This window comes from Pan paniscus, chromosome 13, assembly GCF_029289425.2.
Source record: "Pan paniscus chromosome 13, NHGRI_mPanPan1-v2.0_pri, whole genome shotgun sequence".
Lineage (NCBI taxonomy): Eukaryota > Metazoa > Chordata > Mammalia > Primates > Hominidae > Pan > Pan paniscus.
In genome coordinates this window covers 144,154,382-144,168,967 of record NC_073262.2, presented here as the reverse complement: position 1 = coordinate 144,168,967, position 14,586 = coordinate 144,154,382, and the positions used below count along the sequence as shown (strand labels likewise).

Genomic DNA, 14,586 nt, shown 5'->3' with positions numbered 1-14,586 from the left:
GTGAACACCTGTACCGTTGCTCCTATTGAAGAGAAATCTCACTTCCCCCAGTGCTGCCCCTGCCTATCCAAAAGTCTACTCCATTTTTGCGACCCCTGCTACATGCTTTGTGGAGCTGGAACACCTGAAAGAAAAACCTCAACTATGAGCCTAGCAGCCAAGGTGGAAACAAGTCCCAGAGCCCTGCCCTCCCCACAGCAGCTATGGGGACTCTGCCCTGAACAGGCCCTGTCCTGGGGAGGGGGGACTCTGTCCTGAGAATGATGTTCTGAGGAAGACTCTGTTCTGTGGGGAACCCTGATCTGAGGGAGGCCCTGTTCTGAAGAGGATGCTGTTCTGGGAGGACCCATTCTGAGGAGGACCGTGTTCTGGGGGAGAATCCTGCTCTGAGGTGAACACTGTTCTGGGGGAGTCCTGTCCTGATGGAAATGGGGACACTGTCCTCAAGGGAATGCTAATCAGTGGAGAAAAAGGTTCTGAAGAGAACAATGTTCTGGGGCTGGTAAGGGCCCTGATCTAAGGCAAACAATGTTTTAAGGTGGAGTCTGTTCTGGGGGTAGTTCTGATTGGAGGGAGACCATGTTCTGGGGGACCCTGTTGTGAGAGGTATGCTGTTTTCAGGGGCATCCTATTCTTGGAGAGCCCTTATTGAGGGATGCGGTGAGGAGGGAACTTGTTCTGAGGGAAACAGTGTCCTGATGGGGCCCTGGACATTGCCCTGAGCCAGACTCTTTTCTGAGGGAAACAAGATTCTGAGGGAGACTCCATCCAGAGTAGGATCCTGTTTGAGGAAGATAGAGTTCTGAGGAGACCCTGTTCTGAGGGTGATGCTGTTCTGGGGGAACCTTGTTCTCATGGGAATGATGCTTAAAGGGAGACCCTGTTCTGAGGGGGCTGCTGCTCTGAGAAGGACTCTGTTTTGAGGGAACTTTATTCTGAGGGAATCCTGTTCTGAGAGCCTGAGGGGGATGCTATTCTGAGAAGACCCTGTTCTGAGAGGACCCTGTTTTGGGTGGACCCTGCTCTGGAGGGACCCTGCTTTAGGGGGGAACTCTGCTCTGGGGAAACCCTGCTCTGGGGGCACCCTGCTTTGAGTAGGATCCTGTTCTGAGATGGACCCTGTTCTGAGAAAATCCTTTTCTGAGGGGGCCCCTGTTTTGAGGGGTCCCCTGCTCTGAGGGGATGCTGTTCTGAGGGTACCCTGCACTAAGGGGACCCTGCTCTGAGGGGGTCCCTGTTCTGAGGAGACCCCGCTCTTAGGGGACCCTGCTCTGGGGGGACCCTGCTCTGAGGGGACCCTGTTTTGAGGAAACCCCACTCTGAGGGGGACCCTGTTCTCAGGAAACCTTGTTTTGAGGAGACCCTGCTCTGAAGGGGACCCTGGTCTGGGGGGATCCTATTCTGAGGGGACCCTGCTCTGAGGAGGCTGTTCTGAGGGGGACCCTGGTCTGGGGGGATCCTGCTCTGAGGGGACCCTTCTCTGAGGGGCCCTGTTCTAAGGAGACCCTACTCTGAGGGGGACCCTTTTCTGAGGGGACGCTGTTCTGACGGGCCTCAGCTTCGGGAAGATGGTTTTGCTCCCATTAAGAGCATTCATGTAGGCAGTAGTCACCATGCAGCCTACCTTTAACTGGCGCATGTTCCTGAGCAGGATGTCCCCGATTCGTTGATGACTGCCTTTTGTGTGGGCTTTGGAGGGCCCTTCCCTGAGTAAAAAGAAACAAAGTCATCCTAAACATGGTGAAAGCTTGCAGAAGGCACTGTAATCTGACGCAGGGTGACAGCTGCCCTGGTTCCAGCTGGAGGAAGGTGGTGAAGCTCTGAGGTGGAAGAGGCCGCAGGGCAGGGCCTGCCCTGGATGGAAGCTGCTATTATGTGTCTGGCCATTCTCTAAAACAGACAGTAACCAGGCAAAAAGGGATCTTCCATTTTTAACTTGCTCCTTGCACTCTCTTTTCTGGAAGAGGGTGAATAAAGGGTATTATTACATCTGTACCTCTCCCCACAGGCTCCTAAAAATATGCTCCAGTGAAAAAATGGCTCTTCTGAATTAGTTTCTGAAGCTGGGAAGTTCCTAAGAGCGGTGATGATGAGTTGGTGTGGGAGTCTCCCGTGTGGGGGCTGAAGGGGTGTTACCAGAGTGCCAGCCTCTGCTCCACCTCGCGCAGGAAGCCTCTGTGGAACTCATAGATGGGATCGATGTTGGAGAAGAGCAGCGTCATCAGAGTCACAGGCATGGCGTCCTCCTTCACCACTGCGCTACGGAACCACTGTGGGAAGAGTGTGGTGTGATGGGAGGTGTGGCTCTTGCTGGGGACTGAGAAACTGTGCCCCTGAGGGCCTGTAGCCATAGGTCACCCAGCGATGACCCTCCAGTCACCGCCTACAAAGAGGGTTCAGATCAGCACTACAGCCATCCTCTTTGTTGACCATCCAGTTTTCAAATATAATGAAACTATCCTACATCAAAAGTTTCAAATGGACACTTTGCAGCTTTATAGCTTCACAAAAACTTGGACCCAACGTTCTGACCTGACTTAGAATAGTTTTAAAGGAGATATATTTAATAAAATATATACAAGCAAGTCTCATGATTATCAAGAGATATTTCTTGGCTGGGCGGTGGCTCATACCTGTAATCCCAGCACTTTGGGAGGCTGACCAAGGTGGGCAGGTCACTTGAGGTCAGGAGTTTGGGACCAGCCTGGCCAACATGGTGAAACCCCACCTCTACTAAAAATACAAAAATTAGCTGGGTGTGGTGGTGGGCGCCTGTAATCCTAGCTACTAGGGAGGCTGAGGCAGAAGAATCACTTGAACCCAGGAGGCGGAGGTTGCAGTGAGCTGAGATCATGCCACCGTGCTCCAGCCTGGGTGACAGAGTGAGGCTCCATCTCAAAAAAAAAAAAGAAAAAAAAGAGATATTTTGCTGTGTTCAGATGAGAGATTTATTTATAAAAAAATCAAAGTAATCAAGGACATTCATACCACGGTAATAACTTCTAAATCCTTGAGGTATGTTCGTTCTGTAGCGAGAATCTCTTTGACTATGAAGTAGGCCTCGTCTGCAGGCACGCGCTGAAAGAAGCAGAGAGCTGTAAGTGTGCGTCCCTGGGACATGGGACCCTCCCATGCTCAGGGAGCCTGAAGTTGGTAATGTTTGCTTTCTTCTGCTCAAGGTAACATCGTCATGGGGTTTTCATCTTCAACTTCTGAAGAGATTTATCCCTGAGTAAAAACATAATCCTGTTATTCCTTTGGAGAAAAGAATTGCTGTTCAAATATCACCATATGTAAACAGGGTTGAAGTTTATTATTGGTTTTGTGATAAAATCATTTTTTATATATCACTGCCAGTGGCATAGCTGGTTAGCAGACACAGGTCCATGAGTGTGTGTGTGCTTATAAATTATTAAACCTAACCCATACAAAAGTCATTAAAATGAGCAAACAGTACGCATTCTAAGTGTGCCTGCATCAGAGCGCCAGACTTGCTGGTGCACTTCCTGATGCAGACGTGGACCATACCCCGGGCCCAGTTTTCCATGCCCTGCTAGAGACAGCCCAGCCCTGAGCGATCCTATAGCTGGCAGGGCTATCTGTGCCCAAGGTGCTGGTGCCAAGCAGGCAAGCTGGCCATAGGGGACCCTCTACACCTCACCCAACACAGTGTTCCTGGCAAAGCACATGCCTCATGACGGCCTTGGCAGGCACTGGGTCCTGTCCCTGCAGGGCCTCTCCCCACCCTGAACTCTCTAAGAGCCACCCTCTGTTGAGGTAAAACTTAACAGCCTCTTCTCCGTCCTCTCCCTGCCCAGAAACCACGATCCTGCTCTGCCCTGGCAGCTCGCCTGCCCCACCTCCAGACTGTGGCCAGCTTCAGGGTAGGTGGGCCGTGCAAATATCTATGGAGCAGGTGTCAGCTCCGAATAGGCGCCTGGACACTGCCCCCTGCCCCTGTGAGGGTGTCCTACCAGGAGAAGACAGGCAAGAAGCACAGAGGGCTGTACAAGGCATAACGCAGAGCAGAGGAGGGGCTGGAGGCTGGGGGACACAGTAGGCCGCAGCCTCACTCAGAGCGGACAGGGTGGCCTGTGGGACAGGTCAGAGGTCAAGGGGCTGGAGCAATGTGGGGAGGTCAGAGGGAATAGACAGGCTACTGGTGGGGAAGCAGGCCACGTGGGCCTTCTGGACCCTTTGGGGTCTACCTGAATGTGCTGTGACACACTTGGGCCCCAGGATGAGAGCAGACCAGGAGGGCAGAGAGGCTCCCGGTGGACCTCAGCACCACCCAGCGAGACAGCACTGGCTGGGGGGCGCGGAGGGGTGAGGGGTGAGATCCTGGACACATTCTGAAGGTCCGGTGTGGAGGTAAGGTGTGAGGGTTGGAGGCAGGAGGGGTGACTGCCGCAGTTTTTGGCCTAAGCCAAGGGAAAGACCAGCTGCCATGACTGGAGGTTTGGGAGGAGTATCAGGAGCTGGGTTTGCAAGTGAGCAAGCAGCTGAGGTGGCATGTGGAGCCATGTCTTCTTCCTTGTACTGCTGTGAAGTTTAGCAGAGCCTGCAGGGTTGTCTACCCTCGTGGATGAGAGGACAACAGAGGCACATTTATCCTGTGAGTCCTGAGCCCATGGATATAGCCAGCTGTGAAGGGACAGCACCCTACAGTCCACTGAGATGCTGCTGCCTAGAGCCCTCCAGTGCCCAGGTGCTGTGCCTCCCCCGCCAGAGTCCTGCACACGTCCACTGCCGTTCTCTCAGCTCCTCCCCATGGCTGGCAGCCTGCCTGGCTCCCACAGCCCTGCCACCATGTGGCTCTGCCACCAGCTCAGCCCCCACCTCTTGGTGCACTGGCCTCCTCCCCACAGAGAAGCTGAACCACCTTTCCAGCCTTTAGGCTTTTTCTATTTTTTCTTTTTGAGCTTCATGATATTAAAAATGACTTTTTAATCTTTCAAATGAAAGGTTGAGTCCATCTTTCAAATCCAAATTCAGTAAAATCTCTTTACAAAGTCTTTTCTTGGCTGGATGTGGTGGCTCATGACTCTAATTCCAGCACTTTGGGAGGCTGATATGGGAGGATCACTTGAGGCCAGGAGTTTGAGACCAGCCTGGGCAACATAGTGAGACCCTGTCTCTTAAAAAAAAAAAAGGTTAGCCAAGCATGTGGTCACACCTGTAATCCCAGCTCCTGGGAGCCTGAGTTGGGGGGATCACTTGGGCACAGAAGTCCAAGGCTGCAGTGAGCTGTGGCTGCACCACTGCACTCCAGCCTGGGCAACAGAGATGGACCCCGTCTCTAAAAAAAGAACTCATTTCTCCACCTGAGCTTGATATGCCCAGTGAATTCTCTGGGGGCAGAGCTGGTCCCGTCCCCAGAGGCCCATGTTTATGGTCTGGGAGGCCCCAGCCTTCCCCACACAGCTGAGGGACAGGGATGTTACATGTTAATGCCCCACAAACTGTTGGCCTTGGGCCCTGGGGAGAGTCTGGTAGAGGGAGGACAACTTCCTGGCCACAGTCACCGTGGCATGGAGTCCAAAGGCTATGTCCTAACTCTGAATGTTGTTCTATAGAAAGAAACAGGATGCTCGAGTTCTGGAGCAGCTCCACTCCTCCAGGGGCGAGGCACATAGAGACACATACGCCATCAGAGAGCCACAGCAGTCGCTGATGAGACTTCTCATCACAGGTGCCACCAGTGGGTCACAGGGGAGTCAGGGGAGCAGAGCGACCAAGAGAAGGGCCTTCCGTCCCGCCCCTGCCCCCGCCCCGCCCCACCCAATCAGCCCAAGGAATACCATGAGAAGACTCTCAGGGACAAAAAATACAGCAGCTGCCACTCTGCCCCCACCTCTAGATCAATGTCAAACCTGACCCCCAGCAAGCTGGGCTGCAGGCCAGGGATGAGACGGCGGCCAGGGATAGGCCCAGAGGAGCGTGCAATTCCTGTGAGCTTCACCACCTGTCCCCACATGAAGGGTCTATGTGCCCATGCAGAGCGTGGAAGAGGCTTCTGCCACCTTTGGCTTTCCTACCTTTCAACTGTGGCCGATCCTCACAAATCTCTATTAAAAAGGGGACAAACAGTGCATCAAGTGGGAGACACTGGGGAGGAGGGCACCAGGTGGTGAGGGTGGGCTGGAGGGTGGGCAGCTCTTCGCCCCTCCCCGCACAGTCCAGCAACTGGGTGCAAGCGCAAAAGCTTGACGGGTGGCCTCAGTGGCAGCACGTGCTTCTCAGACCCCTGTCACCCTGGCTCCCCAGGAGAGTGGTCTGCCAGGCCTTGCCAGCAGAACCGTCAGTGAATGTGGGGCCGGGGTCTCCCCAGAACCTGTTGCAGCCTGGCTGGGCACACTGGTTCATGAGGTCAGCACAGAGGGGTACTCTGGTGGGAACCTACCTCTGGGTCAAACCAGCAGCCCCTGCATGGTGATGAAGGGGCCATCCTTGCCATCTCAGAGCCCACCTGTGCTGGGCAACAGCCTTGCTATCTCAACTCACACACACAGGATTGAAGCAGAGCCCAGAGCCCTCCCTCCAGAGCCCAGGTGTTGAGGAGAAGCAACAGGAGACACCACATCAGGGCTGAGGGTGCCCACACGCAGGGGCTGGGCCCAAGGGCTGCCGAATCTTTCTCTGCAGTGACCCAGCCACCAGCTCCTCAAGGGCATGGCTCTGTGAGGACCCTGAGGTGCCCCCATCCCAGAGGGCCTTGCCATGCTGCTGGCCCCATGCCACGTCATGACTAACAGGCTTCTCCCAGGGCCACTTGCCACCAGCCCAATTATCCTCAGATGTGACAAGCTGTCATCCTATAGAACCATCTAAAGAATCAACTGATTTTTGTAATATAAAAAGTTACAAATTAAAATTTAGTCTTAATAACAGACTGCTTGGTAGCCATTTTTTTTTTTTTTGTACCAAAGAAACAGTGAACTAAAGAGATTGTCATTAGGTTTCCAAAATAAAATAAAAAGACATCTTTTTTGGAAACAGTCTTGCTGCCAGGGCCCAGAACCAGCCCTCACCTGCAGGCCTTGTGCAGCAGTACGTTTAATATCCTTTGCTGCCTCCAGACCAGGGGGCTCCTTCCACTCCAGTGGGATCCAGGGGGACCCTCAGGGCACCGGGAAGGAGGAGCCTGCCCTCCCTGTGCCATCCTACCTGCTGAGAGTCCCAGCATCCCACGGGTAGCCCTGGCATCTGGAAGGCAGGCCTTGGACAGAATATCCTCTGGCCAATTCGGGCCAAAGCAGGAGTGCTGAGGTGTCACAATGATATACCTCCCCCTGTACCAGCACTGACTCCCTCCCTCCTAGAGGCCCCATGGCCTCTTCCCATCCAGCTGCCACTCAGGGACCCCGTGTCTCCCTTCTCTGTGGACTCCAGGCCCAATATAGTCTGCAAACTCCCTGGACCCTGAGTCTTTTCTTTTAGGGTCCATCTGCAAAACCGTAGCTGTAGGCAGACTCCCCCGGGCTAGGAGAGTGGAGGCCACCCTGAGGCCACAGCATCCCTGCCCCTGGTTGCCCTGTGCCTGCCAGCAGTGAGCTTCTCTGCTCAGTCACTTTCTCCCTGCAGACTCTCAGTTTGTGCCCTTATTCCTATCATCTCTGATAAAAAGAGACCCATAGGGGACACTGCCTCAACTTTGTCATAAAGCCTCACCCCTGTCTGTGGCCCATGTGCCCCCCGCCGTGCCACAACAGCAGAGAACCGTCCCCTCGCCCCAGGTGGCTCCTCCACTTTCTCCAACATCGACACGGGGTCTCCCGCCCAAGAGCCTCTCCAGAACCCAAAGCGGTCCCTAGTGCACCCTCCCTTAGCACCCAGATCTTTCTACACTGGGTCTCCCACCCAAGAGCCTCTCCGGAACCCAAAGCGGTCCCTAGTGCACCCTCCCTTAGCACCCAGATCTTTCCTCCCAGTTACTCAATTGTCAAAGGAGAAGCTTGACCAAGCAGGGAGAGAAGAAAGGAGCAAAGGAGGGAGGGAGGGAGGGAGAAATGAGGAAGGTGGGAAGGAAGGAAGGAAGAGTGGGGGAGGCTGGAAGATCCAGCCTGACACATGGAGCCTGTGGGTTCCAGGGACCGTTTGCTAAATGAATAAGGAAACTTGTTTTTGTACGAAGGAACCTGGAGTCCCAGAGATAAGAGGAAAGTCTCAGGAAGGTTTTGCTACGGAAGGCGGCCCAGTACCTCCTCTCTGCTCAGGAGGCTGGTAAGGCGGCTGTGAGTGCAGAGCCCTTCCCTGCCCCACCCCAGGGTCCCCACCAGCACCACCCGAAGGAACAGTGAAAACAGGCCCACCCTGCAACCCTCTGCTAGCTTCTCAGCCTCGAGGGGCCCACCTTGTGTCTGGGCTCCTCGTAGTCCATCCCGGCTCCGCCAGCATCACTGAGGACAGGGCTCAGGAGTGGGGATGAGCCCTGTTCAGCTGGGCCCAAAGGCACCTGAAATGCAGGGCTCAGACTCAGGGGGCTCTTCCGGCTGGAGGGAGAAGGCTGAGGACTCTTCGTGGAAAGGCCTGGAAATGAACGGGGTGGGGGATGGAGCGAGAAATGAGAAAGGGCTGTGAGGCTGGCTTAGAGCCGCTACTACACTCCTGACCATTCAACCTCCAGCCTCAGACAGCGCCAGGCGCTTCCTGTAAAACGTGTATGTACAGCCTCTATCACACACAATTCTAAACATGACATAAAATGAAAATGAGGGTTGATGGTTCATCTACCCAATTTCAGAGAGCAATCCACAGACAGTGCGGATACTCCCAGGACTCTAGGGGGGCCTGGATACCATCCTTGTGTTTCTAGGGGCTTCTTTTGGGCTCTGCAGAATATGTCACTATGATAAAATTAAGCACCACAAAGTGTGTAAAGCAAAAGGCACCACCAGGATGGGGGAACACTTTCTATGTGCATTGCTAGAGGTTAGAGACTTAAGATGTCAAACCAGGGCTAACATCTGAAAAGACAATGTCTATTTTAAGGCCAAACTTATTATTCATTAAAAAATGGATCATATAAAACTGCTCAATTCATGATACTGTTTTCCAGTTCCTTGAGTTTTTCATTAATGGGGATTTTATTTTGGTTTTCTAAAACACAGTAATAATTTTCCCCTTCTTAAAACCATGTTTGTTTTCGAATAAATAGGTGCCAAATTTGCAGCCCAATTCTAAAGATGATGTATATTTCATTGTGTATTTTATAATAAAAAAATCCTTTTCTATTTAAAAAAATTCTCAAAGGTTAATTTCTAATGTTTTTCTATGGGAAACCAGTAACTATTAAGTGCCAAATTTTAAAGATAACTTTACCTGGCTAACACGGTGAAACCCCGTCTCTACTAAAAATACAAAAAATTAGCCGGGCATGGTGGCAGGTGCTTGTAGTCCCAGCTACTCGGGAGGCTGAGGCAGGAGAATGGCATGAACCCAGGAGGCAGAGCTTGCAGTGAGCCAAGATTGCACCACTACACTCCAGCCTGGACGACAGAGCAAGACTCCGTCTCAAAAAAAAAAAAAAAAGAAAACTTTAGAGTTTTAGAGAAGGAATTTAACTGCTGTTTAAAAACCACCAAAGGCCAGGCATGGTGGCTCATACCTGTAATCCCAGCACTTTGGGAGGCCGAGGTGGGTGGACCACCTGATGTCAGGAGTTAGAGACCAGCCTGGCCAACATGGTGAAACTCCATCCCTACTAAAAATACAAAAAATTAGCCGGGCATGGCGGCGGGTGCCTGTAATCCCAGATACTTGGGAGGCTGAGGCAGGAGAATCGCTTGAACCTGGGAGGCAGAGGTTGCAGCGAGCTGAGGTTGTACCATTGCCCTCCAGCCTGGGCAACAAGAGTGAGACTCCGTCTCAAAACAAACAAAACTATCAAAGATGTAAATTTATGTTTCCAAGTGCACAGTGTTTGAACACTGAAACTATCATGATTTCCAACGATGATTACTGAGTCAGCTTACCAAATGTTGCAACAGAAGTAACTCAATTTGAACCCCTGGTCGCATAAATGCCACACCATGGTGACTCCTTACTCCACCCACAACTGGTTTTAAAGCAAGATTCTCTCACACTATTGTTGGCACCTTCAGATGCAGTTGCTTATAGTGACCAGTTTATAGAACCCAAACTTGGTTCACTTAACCTAAAACATGTAAGTGTACAGGCAGATTAGTATAGAGCAGCTTCTTGAGAGCAGCTGACATCATGATTCCCTGTTTGCTGGGTTGGCATAAGCAACTCAACAGGTTAACCCTCCAGTGGGACATGGGAGATGGAGCGGAGGAAGTCCTTATTTTCACATTGACAAATCAGGAGCCCTGGAAAGATCTTGCCTGCTGCTAGGAATTCTAGTTATTAGGATTCTTAAGATGAAATATCAGTGCTCATGATAGCAGGGCTTTCCTCTGGAATTTTTCACAAGATACATTGAAAACACAAGGAAACATTCACTGCTATAGAAAACCTAGGTAACATCACTATAGGAAATTATTAACAACAAATTTATTAGAATTTGCTTTTATTACACATTCAGTTAAAGTACACTAAGCAACCTTAAAACAGCATGAAATTCCTACTTCCGCCTTGCCTCACATACTGGGCCACATTTGGTCTTTGTCACTTCTGAAGGGCTCAAAGTGGAACTGTGGCTTTGTGCTAGCCCCCGAAGCGTGGATTACTTCTTATGTTGAAAACAGGCATGTTTCCGAAGATGTGCTGTTTGGGGTTTGTGTTCCAGAATCTTCTTTGTCCTCAATAAGCCAGAATTTCACAAGGAGATATTTTATGTGATGAAAATTCAGAAAAAGTCTAGAAGCTACTAGTATCTATTTATTCTTCATAACTGTATATTGTTCAGGGTGTAGCAGGAAGATGTTTTCCACTCATTGCTTCTGGAAGTTAGAGTCGGCCTTCACTATTCTGCCCTTGTGTCCTTCCAGGGGTCCTCACAGCACCTCACTCAGAGAAGTACAGTCCAACAGCAAGTTACTAGTTGACAGTTTACCAAAAAGTTGCTGCAAAATCTGCCTTTAAGTTGCAGGAGGTAAAACTTGAGGAAATGGCATAATCACGAGACCCATCATAATGTGTGCTGCCATGACGCTGCTGGGGTTGCAAACAGGCCATGGCCAGGGTGGGGTAATAGGGCTGTAAATTAGAAAGGGCCACTCCTGGCCGGGTGCGGTGGCTCATGGCTATAATCCCAACACTTTGGGAGGCCGAGGTGGGTGGATCACGAGGTCAGGAGTTTGAGACCAGCTTGGCCAAGATGGTGAAACCCTGTCTCTACTAAAAATACAAAAATTAGCCAGGTGTGGTGGCATGTGCTCATAATACCACCTACTCAGGAGGCTGAGGCAGGAGAATCGCTTGAACCCGGGAGGTGGAGGTTGCAGTGAGCCGCGATTGCACCACTGCACTCCAGCCTGGGCAACAGAGGAAGGCCCCATCTCAAAAAAAAAAAAAAACAAAACAGTAAGTGCCACTCCCAGTAAACAACCCCTCATAAAGGAAGGACACTCCCCTTTAGGATACACTGCTCATTTGGAATAAACATTTTTGGTTCTACGGAGGTTAAAAGTCATCATTTGATAATATTATAAATACTTTTTTTTTTTTTTTTTGAGACAGAGTCTCGCTCTTTCACCCAGGCTGGAGTGCAATGTTGCGATCTCGGCTCACTGCAAGCTCCGCCTCCCAGGTTCACGCCATTCTCCTGCCTCAGCCTCCCGAGTAGCTGGGACTACAGGCGCCCACCACCACGCCTGGCTAATTTTTTGTATTTTTAGTAGAGACGGGGTTTCACCGTGTTAGCCAGGATGGTCTCGATCCCCTGACCTTGTGATCTGCCCGCCTTGGCCTCCCAAAGTGCTGGGATTACAGGCATGAGCCACCGCGCCCAGCCATAAATACATTTTTTGAGACAAAGTCTCTGTCACCCAGGTAGGAGTGCAGTAGCACGATCTCGGCTCACTTCAACCTCTGCTTCCTGGGTTCATGCCATTCTTGTGCCTCAGCCTCCTGAGTAGCTGGGACTAGAGATGCACGCCACCATGCCTGGCTAATTTTTGTATTTTTAGTACAGACAGGGTTTCGCCATGTTGGCCAGGTTGGTCTCAAACTCCTGACCTCAAGTGATCTGCCTGCCTTGGCCTCCCAGAGTGCTGGGATTACAGGTGTGAGCCACCACTCCGGCCCTATTATAAATACTTTCTACTTAACAAAAAATGGTCAACTCACAATTTAGTGGATACATTAAAAAGTACCACAAATTACCGTTAAACATTTTTCTTTTTTTTTTTTTTGAGACCAAGTCTCTCACTCTGTCACCCAGGCTGGAGTGCAATGGCATGATCTCGGCTCACTGCAATCTCCGCCTCCTGGGTTCAAGCGATTCTCGTGCCTCAGCCTCCCGAGTAGCTGGGACTACAGGTGCCCGCCACCATGCCCAGCTAATTTTTGTATTTTTAGTAGAGATGTGGTTTCACCATGTTGGCCAGGCTGGTCTCGAACTCATGACTTCAGGTGCTCCACTTGCCTTGGTCCCAAAGTGCTGGGATTACAGATGTGAGCCACTGTGCCCGGACTCTTTTTCTTTCTTCTTCTTTTTTTTAATGGATGGGATCTTATGAAGTCCAATCTGAACTTGAACTCCTGGCCTCAAACAGTCCTCTTGCCTTAGCCCTCTGTGTAGCTAGGACTACAGGCATGCACCACTGTGCCTAATTTAAACATTTCTTTAAATGTTAGCTATAGCAAACCTTATAAATCAAGCCTACTTCAAATTACACAAACATAGATCCTACATGAAAGTCAATAAATCTGTGGGGAGACTTTTTTTTTTTTTAAACAAGCAACTGGCGATGAATGTGTAACTTTATTTATACACGAAGTTGTTGGACTGTGTCCTCATGCCTGATTTTGTATGGGCTGTTGCATTTATCCCTGGGGAACAGGTTTAGCTGAAGTCACCAACACAGATGTACTCCACAGTGAGAAAACAAGTGTGGGACCATGGCTCTGAAGAGTGCTTTCCACAGTGACATACGACAGGATAAAGTTAGTGCCTTTTAGGCTCTGCAATTTTGAATTCTGTGGATATCATAAAAGGACACTTGGCCGTAGTGCTCCTCTGTCTTAGAAAATCTTTTTGACACTGATAATGCATATCAGAATGCATGGTTAAAAGCAGATGTTGGCCGAGCTTACGCCTGTAATCCCAGCACTTTGGGAAGCTCAAGCAGGTGAATCACATGAGGTCAGGAGTTTGAGAGAAGCCTGGCCAGCATGGTGAAACCCCATCTCTACTAAAAATACAAAAATGTGCCGGGTGTGGTGGTGTATGCCTGTAATTCTAGCTACTCGGGAGGCTGAGGTAGGAGAATCGCTTGAACCCGGGAGGTGGAGGGTGCAGTGAGCCAAGATCGTACCACTGCACTCCAGCCTGGGGAACAGAGTGAGACTGTGTCTCAAAAAAAGAAAAAAAAAGGCAGAGAAGTTTTAAAATGCTAAATATCAAGTTTTAGGTGCCACAGAATATGTTTAGCTTTACTTGACATGGTAAATAATTAATCTTAGGTATCTGTAAAAAATAAACTCTAAATCCGAGGTCATCTACTGAATAACAGCCAGTAAGAATCAGCCTTACTCTGCATTTCGAGAGTCCCTTTTATAAAATTCATATCATATACAACTCATAGGAGGACACACCGACCACACACAAAGATGAGGCCCAGCTATCTCACTATATCCTCAAGGACTGATTTCTTTACCCATAGACAAGACGTCAATTGCCAACATTAAAAGACTTGAAATTGAGAGATACAAACAGTAGTTATGTTTTACTGAGCTCTGCACTTTTGCTGGGATGGATCACAAACTGTCCACTGGCTGTTCACCAATGGGCTTCATTGCATAGACTGCACTTTGGGAAAAGAATAACATCTGAAATACTCTCAAAGCGGCAAATTGGCCAGGCGCGGTGGCTCATGCCTGTAATCTCAGCACTTTGGAAGGTCGAAGTGGGTGGATTACTTGAGCCCAGGAGTTTGAGACCAGCCTTGGCAACACAGTGAAACCCTGTCTCTACAAAAACAAAAAAATTAATATAATTATCAAAAATTTAGCCAGGTGTGGTGGTGTGCTTGCCTGTAGTCCCAGCTACTCAGGAGGTGGAGGTGGAAGAAATGACTGAGCCTGGGAAGTCAAGGCTGCAGTGAGCCGTGATCAGGCCACCACACTCCAGCAAATAACAAGATTTGATCATCTTCAAAATATATATATTTATTTATTTTTCTTTAGACAGTCTTGCTCTGTTGCCCAGGCTGGAGTGCAGTGGCGCAATCTCAGCTCACTACAACCTCCGCTTCCTGGATTCAAACGATTCTCAGGCCTTAGCCTCCCAAGTAGCGGGGATTACAGGCATGTGCCACTGTGCCTGGCTAATTGTTTTGTATTTTTAGTAGAGACAGTTTTTGCCATGTTGGTCTCAAACTCCTAGCCTCAAGTGATTGGCCCACCTCAGCGTCCCGAATTGCTGGGATTACAGGTGTGAGCCGCCATGCCCAGCCTTTT

The 14,586-nt window shown here is 50.2% G+C and overlaps 1 protein-coding gene across 4 annotated transcripts in view; it reads right to left on the bottom strand.

Annotated features, from left to right (window-relative positions):
* The window catches only part of FARP2 (FERM, ARH/RhoGEF and pleckstrin domain protein 2), a 139,241-nt gene that overhangs the window by 28,972 nt on the left and 95,683 nt on the right, over positions 1-14,586 (bottom strand). For all 4 annotated transcript variants that reach the window (XM_034955575.3, XM_034955576.2, XM_034955577.3 and 1 more), the window contains exons 14-17: positions 8,354-8,529; positions 2,989-3,078; positions 2,137-2,270; positions 1,625-1,706 (exon numbers count right to left, since the gene is read on the bottom strand). In XM_034955575.3, the coding sequence (XP_034811466.1) occupies positions 1,625-1,706; positions 2,137-2,270; positions 2,989-3,078; positions 8,354-8,529 (482 nt within the window). The remainder of the gene's footprint in view (positions 1-1,624; positions 1,707-2,136; positions 2,271-2,988; positions 3,079-8,353; positions 8,530-14,586) is intronic.